Source organism: Vipera ursinii, assembly GCF_947247035.1.
Source record: "Vipera ursinii genome assembly, chromosome: W".
NCBI lineage: Eukaryota > Metazoa > Chordata > Lepidosauria > Squamata > Viperidae > Vipera > Vipera ursinii.
This window is the reverse complement of record NC_139522.1, coordinates 41,084,799-41,102,908: the sequence shown is the minus strand read 5'-3', so window position 1 is coordinate 41,102,908 and position 18,110 is coordinate 41,084,799. Positions and strand designations below refer to the sequence as shown.

Sequence of the window (18,110 nt, the reverse complement as noted above, 5' to 3'; positions counted from 1 at the left end):
AACCTTCTCTTCTCGCAAGAGGCTATATGATTTCAAACACCAAACATTTCTTTCCAAGCTTAGGATCTCCTTGTACGTAGTCACATCATGTTTGAATCCAGCATGTATATTTTCTATTGCGTGTTTTGGAATTGCCCACAGTGGTATCTTACAATCTAGCTTATGTCTATACTTCTTCCAAACTCTCAACAATGCCTGTCTTAAAATATGCACTCTAAACACGTTGTCTACCTTCTTGTCATACAACAAATATGCATGTCAGCCAAACAACAAGTCGTGGCCCTCAAGATTTAATAATCTCTCTTGTGTCAAATTAATCCAATCACTTATTCCTACTAACGCAGCAGCTTCATAATATAGTTTAAGATTGGGCATTTTAAGACCACCTCTCTCACGAGTATCCTGCATAATCTTAAGTTTAACTCGTGGCCTTTTCCCTGCCCAAACAAATTTATTGATACCTCGCTGCCATTCCTCCAAATTAGAATCTTTCTTAAGAATCGGTATCATTTGAAATAAAAATAAAAATTTAGGCAGGACATTCATTTTCACTGCTGCGATCCATCCCAACAAAGACAATTGCAATTTTTCCCAACTCTCCAATTCTTTTTGAATTTTCCCCCATAATTTTTCATAATTATTTTTATATAACTTTGTATTAGAGGGCGACAAAAGCACCCCCAAATATTTAACCCTTTTAACAATCTCAAATCCAGTTAATCCTTCTAAGAGAGCCTTTTGCGAAACTGTCTTATTTTTGGCCAAAATTTTGGTTTTCTGTATATTAACTTTAAATCCAGAAACCTTCCCGTATTGTGTTATTATCTCCATCAGGTCCACAACAGAGTTCTCTGGCTGGGTCACTGTAACAACCAGATCATCTGCAAATGCTCTCAATCTATAATCCTGATCTCTAATTTGTATACCCTTAATTTTTTCCGAATTCCGTATTTTAACCAATAATATCTCTAATGTTAACACAAATAACAAGGGCGATAACGGACACCCTTGCCTTGTGCCCTTCTCAATATTACATGCTTCTGTCAGACTATTATTAACTATAATTCGGGCAGTTTGTTTTTGATATAATGCCCTAATCGGTTGTAAAAAATTTTCCCCAAAATCCATTTTGTCTAAAACTTTCATCAAGAATTGCCAATTCAATTGATCAAAAGCTTTTTCAGCATCTAGAAAAATTAGCGCCGCAGGGATCTGGTTGTTCCTTTCCAAAAACTCTAAGACATCAACTATATGCCTCACATTATTTTTCATTTGCCTACCACTAATAAACCCCGTTTGGTCCCCATGAATCACCTGTTGCAGAACCCTCATCAGTCTATTAGCCAAAACCTTAGCAAATATCTTGTAATCTGTATTTAAAAGCGTTATCGGTCTATAATTTTTAACTTGAGTAGCATCTTGGTCTTCCTTCGGAATCAAAGAAATAAAAGCTGTTCTCCAAGACGGTGGCACCTTTCCCCCCCTCTGAATTGTCTGGAACAGTTCCTTTAACGGTTTCATCATCTCTAATTGTAAATTTTTGTAGTAAGCCGCAGACAAACCATCCGTACCTGGTGCTTTATCCACCTTCAATTCCTTAATTGCTGTAAAAATTTCTTCTTCTGTAATTAATTGATTAATCTCCTCTTTTTGTACTTGCGTAAGAACCGGGATGCTAGCATTCTCCAAATATATATCAATATCTTTTTCATTAATCTTCTCCTTAGCATATAATTTAGAATAAAAATCCACAAAAGCATCCTTGATAAGATCCTGTTGAAACACAACCCTTCCTTTATACTCAATTTTGTCTATATTAGAAGCCCTTTGTTTTTTCCTCAATCTATAAGCTAACCATCTACCTGGTTTGTTAGCGTTGCAAAAAGTATTATGCCTGGCAAACCGCAAATTGGTTGCCACTTGGTCAGCCATTAATTTATCAAATTGTCCTCTTAACAGTTTAATAGCCTCCTTAGTCTTCACATCCTCTGAATTCAAAATCAAAGCCTTTTCTTTTTCCTTTATTTCATTCTCCAGTTCTTTCCTCCTAGCTTCCACAGCACGTCTATGTTTATTGTTCATATATATCAACACCCCTCTCATATAGGCCTTGCTAGCGTCCCAAACCATGTCCATAGAGGTGCCCTTATTCATATTAATTTCAAAAAAATCCTTCATCCGCTGTTTGCATTCTTCCACATTTCTCTGATTTCTAAACAAATTCTCATTTACGCGCCACGAGCGCCTGTCTCTATTCTCCTTATCAATCTCTAGCCAAACTGGACTATGATCAGAAATAGTTCTTGCACAAATCTTCACCTTTTTAGTCCTTAAAAAAAATCATTAGTCAACAAAATAAAATCGATCCTGGAAAAAGATTGATATCTGTCGGAATAAAAAGTATAATCCTTTTCCTGCAAATGTCTCTCGCGCCAAATATCTCGCAGTTCCAAGTCATCCTTCATTTCAAAAAAAGATTTAGGCAGTCTAGCATGACTTGGAATGCGCTTAAAAGCTCCAGCCTTGTCCATCTGTACATCCAAAACACCATTCCAGTCCCCCATAAAAATAAAAGATTTATAATCCAACTGGGCAAGCTTTGTATGAAGTAAACTAAAAAAGTCAGCTTGTTGTTGATTAGGAGCATATAATCCAACTAGAAGCGTCTTTTTACCTTCTAGCAACAACTCTATCATAACGTATCTTCCATGCTTATCTGCTTCGATTAAGTTTGCTGTTAGAACACTTTTAACATAAACAACCACTCCATTTTTCTTATTCATTGCAGAAGCAACAAATTGCGTACCCAACCTTGAGTTCGATAAATACTTTTGATCCACAACCCTAATATGCGTTTCTTGCAAACATATAACATCTATCTTGAATTGTTTTAAATATTGAAAAACTTTCTTCCTCTTCTGTGGTGAATTTAGTCCATTAACGTTCCAAGTTAAGAATTTAGTTGCCATGCATATCCTCCCAAAGCTCTTGGAGCACTGCTTTGATAGGACTATCTTTTTTAGGCCGTGCTCCTCCCACTGCTTGGCTGTAAGTACGTTGTGGAGTTTCCATAGACTTCTGCTGATCTTGTTCTTTTATCTTTTTTAATCGTTTTAAAGCAGCACGCGTCACCCTCTGCTCTCTAGGATCATCCAAGGACGTTGTAGCTTGATCTCCTCCAGCACCATTCTCCTCTGTCTGTCCATCTTCAGCCTCTTGATGTTCTCCTTCTCCAGATCCCTTTGCAGCTTCCAAAAGTGATAATGGGGTTGCTTTTAAAACATTATTGTAAAAATCACGCGCTTGCCTCACAGTAACCAGACGGTACCTTTTACCTTCATGCATCACCATCAACCCAACTGGGATCTCCCATCTGAACCTTATATCTCGTTGCTTGAGCTCTTGCACAAGAAATGTAAAATCCTTCCTTCTCCTTAAAATCTTTGGAGGAATTTCTTTTAGAACCAAAACTTCTTGATCAGCAATCACAACTTTAGTATCATAGGCAGCTTGTATAACTTCATCTCTAGTTTCCCTTTTTGCAAAATAAACCACCACATCTCTAGGCAGCTTTCTCTGTCTGGCAATCCATGAATTCACACGAAACACTTTGTCCAAGCCTCCTTTTATTTCAGATGCTGGCTGATTCAATACCACTTCGAGAGCCTCAGAGACCAGCTGCTTTAAATCTTCCTTAATATTCTCTTTTAAACCTCTGATTCTAACAGCAAACTGCATCTGGTAATATTGAGCAAGACTCAATTCTCTATCCATTTTGTCTCTTAAATCCTCATTCTCCAAAACTTTTGCTTCTAATATGGCATTCTTTTGAGTCAAATCTTCCACTTTTTCATCCAAATCTTCCACACATTCAGCCACTTTATGCACTGAAGACAAAATGTCTACCTTCATCACACTGAACTTCTGTTCCATCCTCTCTTCCATTCTCTCCTCCAATTTCTCCAATTTCTCCTCCATCTGTGCAAATTTATCACCCATTGATTCCAGAATTACCTGGGCATGTTTTTCAAGAGCATCTTGTAAATCCTTCGGTGTCAATACATCAGGAGGATGCAACGCCTGCAATGATGATTGTTGCACCGGAGAAGTTCCAGCACTCCGAAGAGTTTTAGGGGGAGGTTTAGCCGCCATCTTTTACTTTCAATTGTGACGCACTTTCACTTTAAGCTTAAAAAAGTTCATCAAGCTCGAGAGTAAAATAAAATAATCCTCTTCACCTTTTCCTCTTGTACCGCTCTGCCTGCTCCCTTTATTCCATAGTCCTTCCTTCAGGCAGGGGTGGTCGCAGACGCCTGGCTCTGCTCCAAGAAATCCGGAGCAGAGACGCTGACCAGCTGGGAGCGACCCAGGCTACGGGGGAGTTCGATCCTTCAGCCGCCCGAGCTACAAGCTCAGGCGGCCCCGGAGAACTCGACCCCTACCTGGGGCCTCACCCCCTCCTCTTCTCCCGAGGAGGGGGTTTCAAATTCGCCCGAACAGCTGATCGGCGCTGTTTCAGGCGAAAATTACTCAGCTGAGCCGCGGGCAGCCCGGGAAGGCTGTCTCCGGCGCCGCGCAGCCACCGGAAGTTTCAAATAAATGAACTTTTGCACGATATTCTAATTTTTCGAGTTTCACCTGTAGTAAAGTTATGCTTAAAATCCTACAAGCTAGACTCCAGCAGTATGTGGATCGAGAACTACCAGATGTACAGGCAGGATTTCGAAGAGGCAGAGGAACTAGAGATCAAATTGCCAACATACGGTGGATCATGGAGAAAGCTAGAGAGTTCCAGAAAAACCTCTACTTCTGCTTCATTGACTATGCTAAAGCCTTTGATTGTGTGGATCATAACAAACTGTGGCAAGTTCTTAAAGAGATGGGTGTACCAGACCATCTTATTTGTCTCTTGAGAAACCTATATTTGGGCCTAGAAGCAACAGTGAGAACTGGACACGAAAGCACTGATTGGTTCAAAATTAGGAAAGGAGTTCGGCAAGGCTGTATACTGTCGCCCTGCCTATTTAACTTATATGCAGAGAACATCATGAGAAAAGCAGGGCTAGATGAATCAAAAGTTGGAATTAAGATTGCCGGAAAAAATATCAACAACCTAAGATATGCAGATGATGCCACTCTAATGGCAGAAAGTGAAAAAGAACTAAAGAGCCTCTTGTTGCGGATGAAGAAGGAGAGTGCAAAACTTGGGTTGAAACTTAACATTAAGAAAACCAAGATCATGGCATCCAGCCCTCTCAATTCCTGGCAAATAGATGGGGAAGAAATGGAGGTAGTGACAGATTTTATTTTCCTGGGCTCCATGATCACTGCAGATGGGGACTGTAGCCAAGAAATTAAAAGACGCTTGCTCCTTGGGAGGAAAGCCATGGCAAATCTAGACAGCACACTAAAAAGCAGAGACATCACCCTGTCAACAAAAGTGCGTATAGTCAAGGCTATGGTCTTCCCAGTTGCAATGTATGGCAGTGAAAGTTGGACCATAAGAAAGGCTGAGCGCCAAAGAATTGAGGCCTTTGAGCTATGGTGCTGGAGACGTCTCCTGCGAGTCCCTTGGACTGCAAGGCGATCAAACCGGAGATCAACCCTGACTGCTCTTTAGAAGGACAGATCCTGAAGCTAAAACTCAAATACTTTGGCCACCTAATGAGAAGGAAGGACTCACTGGAGAAGAGCCTCATGCTGGGAAAGATCGAGGGCAATAGAAGAAGGGGACGGCAGAGAATGAGGTGGCTGGATGGAATCACTGAAGCAGTAGGCGTGAGCTTAAATGGACTCCAGAAGATGTTGTCCATAGGAAGTTGTCCATAGGATCGCGATGGGTCGGACATGACTTCGCAGCTAACAACAACAAATCGACAATTGTTAAGTCCGGGGTGTTATGTTGCAGGTGCTTGTCTGTTTGAATTCTGAAGTCCCAGAACAGTTTAACTTTATCATTTTCTATGACTTTCTCTATTTTATGATCCCACCAGTTCTTGCTTACAGGCAAATGATATTTCTTGCAGATCTTCCAATGCACCATTGTTGCTACTTTGTCATGCCACTCCTTGTAGTCAATCTTTGCGATCTTCTTGCAGCAGCTTACCAGGTGGTCCACTGTTTCTTCAGCTTCTTTGCATAGGCGACACTTACTGTCTGTTGCTGTGTTCTCAATTTTTACTTTGTATGCATTTGTCCTTAAGGCTTGGTCTTGTGCAGCCAGAATTAGTCCCTCGGTCTCTTTCTTCAACTTTCCTGCTGTTAGCCATTGCCAGGTCTTGTTATTATCTGCTTTCCCAGCAATTTTTTTAATCTACTGGCCATGTAGTGCTTTTTCTTCCCATGCCTCTATTCTGTTCTTCATTTGGTCTTTCTTATAGGCCAGTTTGGTCTCTCCAGTAGTCAGTAAGCCTTCTTGATATACTAATTTCAGTGCATCTTCATCATTGTCCTTCAGATATACTTCCAAAGCCAATTTTTTCTTCTTCAACCATCTGATGTATTTGCAACATTCCATGCCCACCTATTTGCCTTGGTAGATAGAGTCTGTCAATGTCACTGCGTGGATGAAGGGCATGATTCACTGTCATTGTTTTTCTGGTCTTCCTATCCATTGCTTTTAATTCTGCTTGAGTCCAGTCCACTATTCCAGCTGTGTATCTAATGACTGGAATTGCCCAGGCGTTGATTGCCTTCATGGTATTTCCTCCATTGAGTTTGGACTTTAAGATCTTCTTCACTCTCTTGATGTATTCACCTCTAATCTTTTTCTTGACTTCAGTGTGCTTGATGTTGTCAGCTTGAAGGATACCCAAGTATTTGTAGTAATCTTCCTCATCCAGACTCTTAAAGTTATTTTTGTGGGGCATCTTGATTCCTTCAGTTTTCACTATTTTTCCTTGTTTGAGAGTAAGTGTGGCACATTTGTCCAAGCCAAACTTCATTGCAATATCTTGGCTATATATACGGACAGTGTTCAGCAGCGATTCTATTTCAGATGATGTTTTTCCATACAGCTTCAGATCATCCATGTAAAGGAGGTGGGATAGTCTGGCAGATGTTTTTGATGTTTGAGAGCCATGTCCTGAGTTATTCAGTATTGTTGACAGAGGAAACAGTGCAACAACAAATAGTAGTGGTGATAATGAATCTCCTTGAAATATTCCTCTCTTGATATTAACCTCTCCCAGTCTTTCACCACTGACCTGCAACTGTGTCTTCCATTGTGCCATCGATCTTTGCACAAATTTTCTGATGTTTCTACTGACTCCTGTTATTTCTAGGCACTTGATTATCCAGTCATGTGGCAGAGAGTCAAATGCCTTTTTGTAGTCAATCCATGCCACATTCAGGTTGGTCTTCCTTTTCTTGCAGTTTTCCAAGATCATTTTGTCTATTAGGAGTTGATCTTTTGTTCCTCTGCTATTGGGGCAGTTTCCTTTCTGCTTGGGTGGAAAGAGATTGTTTTCAACTAGATGCTGTTGTACTGCATCAGCTACCACACCAGTTAGCAATTTGAAAGTTGTTGGTAAGCTGGTAATTGGCCTGTAGTTGCCTGGTGCTGCCCCTTTTGCTGGATCTTTCATTATAAGGTAGGTTTTCCCAGTTGTTAGCCACTTTTCAATTTCTCCTCCTTGTAGTATATTGTTGAACTGCTTGGCAATGAGTGGGTATATAACAGTTAGATGTTTCAACCAAAACCCATGCAGTTCATCTTCACCTGGTGCTGACCAATTTTTGATCTTCCTTGCTCTTTTTTCTAGCATTTTTGTTTTTATTACTAGTTCTTTCATTTCAACTTCTGTTTTATTTGCATCCACCTCTTTTAACCAAGCCGCATCCTTGTTGTGTTTCTTTGGGTTGTCCCATATCTGCTTCCAGAACTGCACTGTTTTTTCCTTGTCAGGTACTGACTGATTCATTGCAGTTTCTCCATTGATGGATTGGTAGAAACGTTTCTGATTGGATTGAAATTAGAGGTTCTGCCTATAATTTGCAATTCGAGCTTCGTATCTACTGATTTTCCTGGCTATAGCTGTTATTTGCTGCTTTATTATTTCCAGTGCTTCCTTGATCATGCTGATGGTGTTCAAGTGGTGCTCCAGTTGTTTTAGGATTGCACCCAAGGTACCTATGACTATTGGTACTACCTTTGCCTTCTTTTGCCACAGTCATTCTATTTCTATTTGCAGGTATTTGTATTTTGTTATCTTCTCCACTTCTTTTTCTTCTCTTCTGCTCTCTCCGGGTAATGCAACATTCACAATCCACACTTTTTTTGTCTTTCTTATTGACAATTGTTAAGACTTGAGTGTGATGCAGACGTACCTGTTTGTTTGAAGTCTAAAGTCCCACAACACTTTTGCTTCTTCATTTTCTATTACTTTCTCTATTTTATGCTCCCACCAGTTCTTGCTTGCAGGCAAATGGTATTTCTTGCAGATCTACCAATATACCTTTGTTGGTACTTTGTCATGCTATTGTCTGTAGTCAGTCTGAGCGATCTTCTTACAGCAGCTAACCAGGTGGTCCATCATCATCATTGTCATTAAAAACAGTGAGGCTACAATCACTGGAGAAATAATGGTGTGACATTTACAGCCATTGGGTGCCTCACAAGTAAATATATGTAAGAACACAACTATCAATCACAGAATTTTCTTGAAAGTCTCTTCTTCTTTGAAAAAAATTCTAAAACAAATTTTGTAGGGAAAAAAAGTTACAAAACTACAACATTTATGTGCATTGAGTCTGATCTGATTTGTTAAAAATATTGCATTTAGCCAATGCAAATAAATGATTCAATTTGAACTTTCAAAATGATTTGATTCCAATTATCAATTTGAATGTATGAATTAGGTCAATTTATAAATCTGATTTAATTAAAAAAGATTTATGTGGTCACTAATAACAAGAGTAAAATAGTGATGTGAAAATAAATGCAAAGCTCTCACTTTTGAAGGTTGCTGAATTTTAATCTCCTGCGAGTCAGAAGCAGAGTCTGATTTGGTATGTCTGGAATTTGTTTTTTCCTTTTTTCTTTTCTGCTTCTTTTTCTTCTTTTTAGCTCCCAATTCTCCTCCTGGACTTCTGCAAAAAGAATAAGACAACAATTCGCTGTAAGGCTTGAAAAGAGGAAGTAACCCATGAGCAACTTGCAGATGACATGTAGCCCCACTTTTGCAGTGCTCGTATCCTGCAGGATTGGAGAGCCAAAATCTGATGCAAAATTATTGCTTTTGGGCTGTATACCTTTGTATGTATATGGGGGTGCAGGTATGTTTATTTAAACCAAGGTGTAAAATAGATGCATTGAACCTCTGTTAAGTCTATTGCACCCATTTTTGCCTTAAACTATATCACATGACCACGGAAATGTCTTTGGACAATGCTGGCTCCCTCGACTAAGAAACGGAGATGAGCACCACCCCCTAGAGTCAGACATGACTGGACAGGGGAAACTTTTACCTTTACTGTTATTCCCATTTTGGTAATCTTAATTCTGTTGTCTTCCATACCTTCAAACTCTACAATATCTATGTCAGGTAAAAGTTTTTAATTCTATTCATTTTAGGTTTATCCATTGAAATCTGTATTCTTTCTCAGATATTAGTTATTAATTTGTCAGACCAGTTAACAAAAAAATATTTAAGATAAGAAAAAGTTATAGCTAGTGGGCTTCCGGTTTGCCAACACTGCCGTTATGGACGCTTGGAGGACGGCTCTCATCCTCCACGTCCAGTTTCGCATCACTGGGGGGTCCTAAAAGGGCCGAAGAGTCACCCTGGAGGGGCGACCAGCAAGAAGGGGCTTTTGCAGAAATGCGGGGGAGCCGCATTCCCTTCAAACCAGCAGACGAAAGACCAGCCATAGCAATACGGCCAGTCACTAGGCTGCAGACAGCCAAAGCCACACTTACTACCAGGTAACATTAAAGCAGTTAATGGGGGGGTCACCTCATGGGGGGGGATCACACGCTCGATTTTGTTTTTCTATCTGGACGGTGGTTAGATGATCTGGGTGGGGGTTCTCCAATTATTATGCCCCTGTCATGAACCGATCATCATCTCCTGCGGCTGGCCTTCCATTTCGCGACTCCCCACTGCGGGGTTACAGAACCAATAAGATGGTTCCGCCCCAGGCGCCTAATGGACCCTGAGCGGTTCCAGGTGGCACTCGGGTCCCCGCCAGCCGCCTTCGCTCACAGCACGGCCGATGCCTTGGTGGAAGCCTGGGAAAAGGCAGCCACGGAAGCACTCAACCGCGTTGTACCCATGCGGCCCCTGACCCGGCGCAGATCCCAGTGGGCTCCATGGTTTTCTGCGGAGCTGCGGGAGATGAAGCGTTGGAGACGGGGCCTAGAGAGCTGTTGGAGATCCAGCCGGACTGAATCCGACCGATTGCGACTAAGGTCCTCTACGAGGTCTTATCTCGCGGCGATGAGGGCGGCAAGGTCTAACTACTTTGCTACCCTCATGTCCGCAGATAATCGCCCGGCCGCCCTGTTTAGGGTGACCCGCTCCCTCCTCAATCAGGAGGTGAGGGAGGAGCCCTTGCAGGGTCGTGCCGAGGAGTTTAGCCGAATCACTCGGATTCGGACCGGTCTGGACTCTGACTGGGCAGAGTCTGACGGAGGTGACGCGAGCGGTCTTCGTGATGTTATCTGGGAAGAGTTCGACCCTGTGACTCCGGAAGATGTGGACAGGATCATGGGGAGGCTGAGCTCCACCACGTGTTTATTGGACCTGTGCCCCTCCTGGCTGGTTTATGCGGCTCGGGAGGGGACACGAGGCTGGCTCCAGGCAGTGATAACTGCTTCTTTGAGTGAGGGTAGCATTCCCGCTGCCTTGAAGGAGGCGGTGGTGAGGCCCCTCCTCAAGAAGCCTGCCCTGGACCCGGCTATTTTGACCAACTATCGTCCTGTCTCCAACCTTCGCTTTCTGGCGAAGGTTGTTGAGAGTGTGGTGGCGCATCAGCTTCCCCTGTTCCTGGAGGAAACTGATTATCTCGACCCGTACCAATCAGGTTTCAGGCCCGGGCACAGCACGGAGACGGCATTGGTCGCGCTGGTGAATGATCTCTGGCGGGCTCGGGACAGGGGTTGTTCCTCTGTCCTAGTCCTATTAGACCTCTCAGCGGCTTTCGATACCATCGACCATGGTATCTTACTGCGGCGTCTCAGGGGGTTGGGAGTGGGGGGCACTGTTCTCCAGTGGTTCTCCTCCTACCTCCTGGGACGTTTGCAGTCGGTGCTGGCAGGAGGGCAGAGGTCGGCTTCGAGGCCTCTCGTTTGTGGAGTTCCTCAGGGGTCAGTCCTCTCGCCTCTCCTGTTCAACATCTATATGAAGCCACTGGGTGAGATCATTCGTGGTTTTGGGGTCGGGTTTCATCAGTATGCTGATGATACCCAGCTCTTCATCTCCACCCCAAACCACCCCAGTGATGCCCTCGATGTGATGTCCCGTTGCCTGGAGGCGGTTCGGGTCTGGATGGGGAGGAACAGGCTTCAGCTCAATCCCGACAAGACTGAGTGGTTGTACGTGCCGGCATCTCAGGAAATTTAGGTTATTCCATCTTTAACCACAGGGGGTGAGGTGTTACCCCCCCGTAGATAGGGCTCGCAACTTGGGTGTCCTCCTGGATTCACAGCTCAGTCTGGAAGATCATATAGTAGCTGTGACCAGGGGGGCTTTTGCCCAGGTTCGCCTGGTGCGCCAGTTGCGACCCTATCTGGACCAGGATGCCCTGCGTACAGTCACTCATGCGCTCGTGACCTCTCGTATAGACTACTGCAATGCTCTGTACATGGGGCTGCCCTTGAGGACCACTCGGAGGCTTCAGCTGGTGCAGAATGCGGCCGCGCGAGTTGTGATGGGGGTCTCCCGATACTCCCATGTAACACCTCTACTCCGCGAGCTGCATTGGCTTCCAGTTGCCCTCCGGGTGAGATTCAAGGTGCTGGTGATGACCTATAAAGCCCTAAATGGCATGGGTAAAGGTTACTTACCAGAGCACCTGCTGCCGGCGTCAACTTCCCTTCGTCCTGTGCGCTCCCACAGAGAGGGCCTCCTCAGGGTGCCGTCAGTCAGAGAGTGCTGGCTGGTGGCCCCCAGGGGGAGACCATTCTCTGTGGGCGCGCCAGCCCTTTGGAATCAATTACCGGATGGCTCCTGACCTTCGCTCTTTCCGCCGTGATCTGAAAACTTACCTATTTGAACAAGCCGGCCTGGTCTAACGGGTTTGGGGTATTTTAATTTGTAATTTGTAATTATTTATTGTAATGGGCTAGTTCTATTTAATCTTATTTTTAACTTTTGTATATTGTATTTTTATTGTATTTTTATAACCCTGTACACCGCCCTGAGTCCTTCGGGAGAAGGGCAGTATAGAAATTAAATTAATAAATAATAAATAAATAATAAACTTCTTTTATCACCTAAATAAGCTGCTAAGTACCTTCCCCCCTGCGGAGAGGGAGGGAGGATTTCAACCCTCCCTTCAGAATCAGTGGCGACTGAACATCCAGGGGTGATTTAAAAAAAAAACATTGAAAATTGGACCTCAACTAGAACTTTATTCCTTTAAACAAAAACTTGTGGACTAAAAGCTTTTGTCTATTACTTACTTCTATCCTTATTTGAAAATTCGGCTCTGTTCTTTTAAAACAGAAGAAGCAATTGAAATGAGATTAACAGGTACTTTCCCTAAAAGAAAAGAGTTTTCCAAATACTTGGGGGACATCCTGTGGCTAAACCTGAAATTGTAAGGTGACACTCTTAAAAAGAGAGAGAGAGAGAGAGAGAGAGAGAGAGAGAGAGAGAGAGGGAGTCGAGCTCCGTGGGCCCGACATACAACGGGGGGAAATGCCTCATGACGGCCCGCCGCCTCCCTCACCATTTCCCGGCCACCGGAACAGCTACTGCTGTTGCTGCTGCTGCCGCAGGCCCTCCGTCAGCCCTGAAGTTTGCCAGCAGGGGCCAGGGCTGGTTGCAGGCACCCTCCCATGTGAGACGGCCGCCGCCAGCGCTGGTTGCAACCTCCCTCCCACCTGAATGGTATTCATGCAACTCATCAACGAGTTGTTGCATGAACACCTGTACCGTGGGGTCCTTGTGTATTTAGATGATATCCTCATCTATACCACCACCATGGAGGAACACATCAATTTGTTGAGACAGGTGTTAGAGAAACTGTTAAAAGCCCAGTTATTCATGAAATTGTCTAAGTGCGAGTTTCACCAGATTCAGTTGGACTACCGGATATCAGGGGCAGGGGTGGAGATGGACCCCAACAAAATCAAGGCTGTTCTGGAGTGGCAGGCGCCACAGAGCTTCTTGGGGTTTGCCAATTTCTATTGCCAATTTATCCCATCCTTTGCTGCAATAGCTTTCCCCTTATGAACCTGCTACACACCCGACAGGCTGCGACAAAGCCACGTCCTGGTCAGCCACTGGCATGGTCTACGGTATGTCAGCAAGCCTTCAAGACCCTGAAGGCCTTGTTTGTGAGGGAGCCTGTCCTGCTTCACCCAGACCCCGACACACCGTTTGTGGTGCAGGTTGACGCCAGCAACATTGCAGTCAGGACTGTTCTACTCTAGAGAAACAGTCACGGCTCCTTGCAAGCCTGCACCTACACGTCAAGGAACGTAACAGACACTGAACGTGTATGGGCAATCTGGGAGAAGGAGGCATTCGCTGTGTTCGCGACGTGGTGACACCTCCTGGAAGGGGCGAAGGAACCGTTCGAAGTATGGACAGACCACAAAAACTTGGAAGTACTGCAGACACCAAGACGCCTGTCCCCAAAACACATGAGATGGATGCAGTACTTCCGGAGGTTCCATTTCCAACTGAAATACGTGCCGGGGGGAAGAACTTTCTGGCCGACACCCTCTCGAGATTGCCACAATATAATAGCAAGAGGAAGGAGGTGGTGAAGGCATTTTTGCCCCCTTACCAGCAGGTTGTGGTGAGAGCGGTATCCCGTGTTGTAATAGGAGATCTGGCACAAGAGTTGCAGACGGCACTCCAGGACAACCCCTGGTTACGAGACCACCCAGACCTGTTGACGAGGCAGGACAGCCTAGCCTGGTACTGGGATAAACTTTATGTCCCACAAACTATGCGGCAAGGGGTGCTTCAACGATGCCATGATGCAAAACAGGCAGGACACTTCGGGTTCCTGAAGACTCTACATCTGGCAAGGCGGCAGTTTTGGTGGCTGCGAATGAAAGCGGATATAGAGGGCTACATCCAGGGGTGCCACGTCTGTGCCACCACAAAGCCCCATATGGGGAAACCCTTGGGGCTGTTACAACCAGTGGCAGATCCTACCAGGCCCTGAGAGGACATTGCGATGGATTTTATCATTAAGTTGCCAGAGAGCCATTGCTACAACATTATTTGGACAGTGGTCGATCTTTTATCCAAGCAGGCGCACTTCGTGCCCTGCAAAGGGCTGCCGTCTGCCCAAAGGCTGGCCAGGTTGTTCATCACACACGTATACCACCTGCATGGAGTACCCCAAAGAATCATCTCAGACGGTTCACGGCTCGCTTCTGGAGCGAATTCGTCCAATTCATCGGGTTGTCCCAAGGTCTTAGTTCAGCATACCATCCCAGCATCAACGGGGCAGCAGAACGGGCGAACGCTATGGTGGAGCACTACCTGGGGTGCTATGTATCGTACCAACAATCCAACTGGGTGGACCTGTTAGCATTCACAGAGGTGGCGCATAACAATATGGTGCACAGCAGCACCAGGTTTTCTCCTTTCCGGGTGGTGCTTGGCAGGGAGTTCGTTCCCATTCCTGAGTATGGCCAAGGGGTCCCCTTACCTTGCCAACCCATGGAGTGGATGACACAGGTGGGGGATGTGTGGGGTGCAGTAAAAAAGGCCCTGGTAAAGGCCGGAGAGACCACCAAAGCACAAGCAGACAAAAAGAGGAGGCCCCAGAAGCCCTTCCAGGTGGGTGACCTGGTGTACCTCTCCACGAAGTATATGCGGCTGCAGGTACTGTGTAGGGAACTGGGGCCAAAGTTCCTAGGACCCTTCCGGGTTGTACAAGTCATTAATCCAGTGACCGTACGGTTCCGGCTACCCAAATTCCTGGGGAAAATACACCCTGTGTTCCACAGCAGTCTACTGAAGCCGGTTGTGGAAACATTCCATGGGCCAGTGGAAGAGGGACCAGGGCCTGTGTCCGGCAATCAGTATGAGGTCCAAGAAATCCTGGACTCTCGGGTTCGACGAGGAAGGCTGCGATACCTCATGTGGTGGAAGGGGTACCCCATCACGGAGGCATCCTGGGTGGGGGAGGTGGACATCTATGCACCCCGCCTGGTCCGAGCATTCCATCACCAGTATCCTGGGAAACCAGGTGGGGGGTCAGTCGAACCGTCCACCAGGGTGGATGACTACTCATCCAAACCATCGTCTTTCAGGTGGAGCCCTGGTAGAGGGGGCCACCTGTCGAGCCCGTTGGCCCGACATACAATGGAGAGGGGGGTAAATGCCTCACGACGGCCGGCCGCCTCCCTCACCATCTCCCAGCCACCAGAACAGCCGCCACTGCCGCCACAGGCCCTCCGTCGGCCCCAAGGTTTGCCAGCAGGGTCCGGGTCCGGTTGCAGGCACCCTCCCATGTGAGACGGCCACTGCCGCCGACGGTTGCAGCCTCCCTCCCACCTGAACGGCCGCCGTCACTGCCATCGCTGCTGCAGGACCTCTGTAGGCCCCGAAGTTTGCCATCGGGGGCCGGGGCCAGTTGCAGCCTCCCTCCCACGTCTTCCCATCCTAGTGGGACTGCAGAGCCACCTACCGATGCTGCCAGGGCTTTCAGAGGATCAGGGCTCACCAGCGGAGCCTTCCCATTTGCCAGGGCCTTTGCAGGCTGTGGAGGCCTCTCAGCGTTTCAAGATGGGCCAGCAGTGAATGGAACTTTGCCTTTCTTCTTTCTGCTTTTCGGGCGGTCTGCTGGGTATGGGGAGGGGAGCCTTGCAGGATGCGCAGAGGAGGGAGACCGTTCAGTGCAGCGTGGGACATGGCAGCCGGCTAGGAATTTCACTGCTGGGGGGGAACTGCAGGGGAGGAGGAGGGTTTATAAAGGGATATTGCCAGATGCTGGTTTGTGGGCTGGGGGCAGGGTCATGTCCTTAGGCGTCTATGTAAAGCACTGGGAGCAGTTCACTCCCAGCGCTGACTTTTTCTTTGTGCAGAATAAAGCCTCTGTTACTCATTCCTGCTTGTTGGTTCCTGATTTCATCCCACGGAGGACGTTTGTGACAGAGACTTTAGAAAACAAGATAAGACTAACTTGAACACCAGATGTGAGAGTCCACCATGGAAGAAATACAAAAACAAATTTATGGTATGATGAAAATAACCTGTCAAACTTATCAGTTCCTTTCCGCAGCTGGTGATGAAATAAGAGCTTTTGGGGAAAAAACTAGAAAGCGTCTTGTATAAGCATACACAAATTGTGATTATAGCTAACAACTTATCGGGACAGAACATAACAGAACAAATTGAACAATCAAATACTCTGACAGAAGATTTAACGACTCAACAAGCACAGACAAGAGAAAATTTGGAGAAAAACCTGACAAAGGGTTACATAAAGCAGAAGAAATTTGATGATGAAAATGAGAAACAGATGGAAGAAAAAAAAAGATAGTCCAGGACAATTATACCAAGAGGAGAAAATAATGAGAAGATTTGGTATCTCTATCAGTCCCCTCAACCCTTCAAAAATAGAGATTGGAGGGTCACTTCAATATGATACTACAACACAAGAACTCTTTGATGACCCTGAAGCAATAAAACGGAAGATGATATGGCAAAGGAAAAAAGCCAGAAGAAGATTGAAGAAGAATGGATATATTTAAGAGGCCTGATACAGAAAATATCTAAATAGACAGGATTGTACTTGGATTATGAGAGACTGTTTTGATGTGCAGATAAAAATATTGGCTAATTAAAAACTTAGATGTGCGAATATCAACAGTTAAATTGAAATATCGAACTGTTTAAATGAAATTGATTAAGATGTATTGATGTTAGGAGTGATATAATGTAACTAATATATTTGGATGTAGTGATAAAAATAAAATTATAAGTCTAAGCATGAGAGAGCAGACATAAAGGAGAAGAGAAAAGATGTGTTAAATGTTGAAAGGGGAGAAATTTTGGTTATTGAATTTACAGTATGTGGAAATTATAATGAAAACAAGAATATTATATTGTATTATTAACCTGTTGATATGGAAATGAGATAGATATTAGGGATTGGAGAGAATTGTGATAAAGGGAAGTGGGGTCACCTAGAAATATGAAAATGAGAAACTTTAAATGTTTAACTTTAATATTAATGCAAATTAAAGCTGGGAAAATTTATAAGGTGATTGATGCCTTAAAGATGAAACGTTAAAATAAATAAAATGTATGAAAGTATTGACAAATGCAAGGAAACCATTAAATAATTGATAGATAAAATAAGAAGTATATTAATTTAGATAAGAGACAATATGTATTAAAGGAAAAAAGAGAGGAAATATTGGCTACAATAAATTGGAGATTTGTAATAACATGTACCTGTATGAAATGGAACTATTGTAACCCAGACACCACATTGCTTTTCAAAGATATACAGTGTAATATTGGAAAAATCTACTTGATAAGATAGAAAAATGTGGGTTAGACAGCATCACCACCAGATGGATTCATAGCTGGCTGACCGGCCGTACTAAGCATGTGGTCCTCAATGGAACTGCATCTACATGGAAGGAAGTGTGTAGTGGGGTGACCCAGGGCTCTGTTCTGGGCCCAGTGCTCTTCAACATCTTCATCAACGATTTGGACGAGGGGATAGATGGGGAACTCATCAAATTTGCTGACGACACCAAGCTGGCAGGAATAGCCAACACTCCAGAAGACACTCCAGAAGACAGGCTTAAGATACAGGAGGATCTGGACAGACTCTAACACTGAGCGCTATCTAAAAAAATGAAATTCAATGGTGAAAAAGTAAGCTTCTACATTTAGGCAGGAAAAATCAAATGCACAGATATAGTATAGGTGGTACCTTGCTCAATAGTAGTAACTGTGAGA

At 44.5% G+C, this 18,110-nt stretch overlaps 1 protein-coding gene across 1 annotated transcript in view; it reads right to left on the bottom strand.

The window, feature by feature from the left end:
- Positions 1-18,110, bottom strand: part of LOC310648261 (glycylpeptide N-tetradecanoyltransferase 2-like) — a gene marked incomplete at its 5' end in the record, with an annotated part of 148,292 nt that overhangs the window by 49,858 nt on the left and 80,324 nt on the right. Inside the window, one exon of the mRNA XM_083376012.1 lies at positions 8,955-9,090. Coding sequence (XP_083232138.1) covers positions 8,955-9,090 — 136 coding nt within the window. The remainder of the gene's footprint in view (positions 1-8,954; positions 9,091-18,110) is intronic.